This window comes from Coregonus lavaretus (assembly GCF_964263955.1).
Source record: "Coregonus lavaretus genome assembly, chromosome: 3".
Taxonomy (NCBI): domain Eukaryota; kingdom Metazoa; phylum Chordata; class Actinopteri; order Salmoniformes; family Salmonidae; genus Coregonus; species Coregonus lavaretus.
Genome location: NC_139990.1, coordinates 60,588,709 through 60,591,208, shown reverse-complemented (window position 1 = coordinate 60,591,208; position 2,500 = coordinate 60,588,709). Strand labels below are relative to the sequence as shown.

The window sequence follows — 2,500 nt, the reverse complement described above, 5'->3', positions numbered from 1 at the left end:
TTTACCACCCATCCCCTCAGCCTCCCCAAAACCACCAGAAAAACAACTCAACTGGCCAAAGCTCTCAATAAAACAATTATTCCAATAAAATAAAAAGCAACTATCAAAGACAGTCCTAAAAACTCCCTAACAGTACATGTGTTGTTGTGTCCTATCTAGTTCCTCCAGCCACAGTCTGATTGTTTATTTCAATCAGCTGTGTTTGTTTTGACAGAATTCCACAGTTTAGCACCGTCTGTCAATCTGCCCAAACCCACCATCTCTACCCCTGCCAACACACATAGCCTAAGAAGCACCCTATTGGTCTTATGTCTGTCACTCACTAGGTTACCATGGTGTAGGGTTTCTGGAAAGGTAGGGCATGTGTGTGTCTGCGTGTGTGCGTTGGTGCTTGCGTGCGTGCCTGTGTACTCACCAGGTCACCATGATATCAGATTCTGTCAGGAGGCAGGATCGGTCGTCAGGGTTCAGGATTCTAGGAGTCAGGATCATCTCTGCCTCCACTGACACTACAGGACGAGCCCTACACACACACACTCACAATTAATCTCACCATTGTAAACTAGCAGCCAATCTGATAGATGAAACAACATAGTCTAGCCAATCAGAGAATTAGATATCTTACCTGTACACCGACACCTCCCCTTTACCAAATGCTCCCACTATCAGATCTACAGTGAGATAGAGAGAGAGAGAGTGAGAGAGAGAGAGCAAGAGAGCGAGAGAGAGGGCAAGAGAGAGAGAGAGAGAGCAAGAAAGAGCGAGAGAGAGACAGCAAGAAAGAGCGAGAGAGAGAGAGAGAGAGAGAGAGAGAGAGAGAGAGAGAGAGAGAGAGAGAGAGAGAGAGAGAGAGAGAGAGAGAGAGAGACAGAGAGAGAGAGAGAGAGAGAGAGAGAGAGACACTGCATGAGCTTCAAAGAACGCCACAGATGGGACTGATTTCAAGGTCTCCAGCAATCTTCATCAAGCACAGACCTCTCATGTTCTACACACAAACACTGACACATAGACACACACACATACACAAACACATTTAGTCTGTACCAGCTTTGAGTTGTGAATACAACTATTTTTGCAGCACTATTTTGGTTCAGAATCAAATCAAATCAAATCAAATGTATTGGTCACATACACATGGTTAGCAGGTGTTATTGCGAGTGTAGCGAAATGCTTGTGCTTCTAGTTCCGACAGTGCAGTAATATCTAGCAAGTAATATCTAACAGTTCCACAACAAATATCTAATACACACAAATCTAAGTAAAGGAATTAAACTATCCAAATGGGAACACAGTGTGTGTGTGTGTGTGTGTGTGTGTGTGTGTATGTGTGTGTGTGTCGCAACGGAGAGACCCCACGGCACATTCCAGCTACATTAGAATGTTCCCATTGGTCCAATCAGATCCCTCTGCTACACAACAACAATATTCCCTCACTTTACTATAACCCTGTGCCTTATACAACCAGTCAGTCTGTAGCAGCCAGTCCAGTGCTCCACTCAGTTCATTTGTGTTTATGTGTTTTGAAGATGAAGAGTCTTAATTGACTTTTTGTTTAAAATAGAGCTGCACTTTAATGAGTGTGGTCACGGGAGACATACCATGCTCACAAACACGCACACACACACAGACATACACAAACACACGCACACACACACACATCGACACACACATACCAGCGTTGATTGAAAGTTTGAAACCGCAGTGGGAAAGAGACTTAATCAATGCAAGCCTTCCCTGCCAGACACAGTAAGCTAAGCTAACACAATGCTAACATAGGACTGACTGGGACATATAGAATATGCCCCCAACCATAGATCTAGCTTCTCCTGGGACTGGAAGATAGAGGTTAAGATCTGAAGCTGATACAGCACTGGGACTGGGAATAGAGGCTAAGATAAGTCATGATAATATCAATGAGGCTGAGGGTCGGAGGCTAAGCTTACTCATGATAATATATCAATGGGACTGGTTAAGCTCATTAGTTCTGACCTCTGTAGTTCTGTTTGAAAGAGTTCTGAGCTCTCTAGTTCTGTCTGTCTAGCGGAGGGTAAAATGCGATCAGGACCTATAAGGGTTGATGTGGTTTTGAAGACACGTGACAGAGTGAGGCTGTCTCTGGTTTACTAGAAAGAGTCTAGCTGGGAAATCCTCCTCAGATAGCCTCTTATCTGTTAGGAATATACATACCTGGCTATCCATCAACTGAAACAGACTAGGTTAAGTGTTGATGCTGATAGAGGGTTAGAGTGTGACACACCCAGCCACATACTCACACACAGGCACACTGTTAGTGACATCTGTTTAAATGGTTAAACTATTAGAGTCAAATGAGATCTGTTGAGTGTGTGTGTGTGTGTGTGTGTGTGTGTGTGTGTGTGTGTGTGTGTGTGTGTGTGTGTGTGTGTGTGTGAGTGTTTAAGTGTCTAAATTGAATGTAGTAGTGGTCCATCTGTTTCTGCTGTCAGTGAGAGTCCCTTAGCCTGCTGGTCCTCTGAAACCA

General features: G+C 44.2%; 1 protein-coding gene across 1 annotated transcript in view; it reads right to left on the bottom strand.

The window, feature by feature from the left end:
• Positions 1 to 2,500, bottom strand: part of LOC311108289 (integrin alpha-8-like) — a gene marked incomplete at its 5' end in the record, with an annotated part of 42,763 nt that overhangs the window by 19,047 nt on the left and 21,216 nt on the right. The window contains 3 exons of the mRNA XM_084150917.1: positions 416 to 523; positions 626 to 671; positions 994 to 998. Of these exons, the coding sequence (XP_084007043.1) occupies positions 416 to 523; positions 626 to 671; positions 994 to 998 (159 nt within the window). The remainder of the gene's footprint in view (positions 1 to 415; positions 524 to 625; positions 672 to 993; positions 999 to 2,500) is intronic.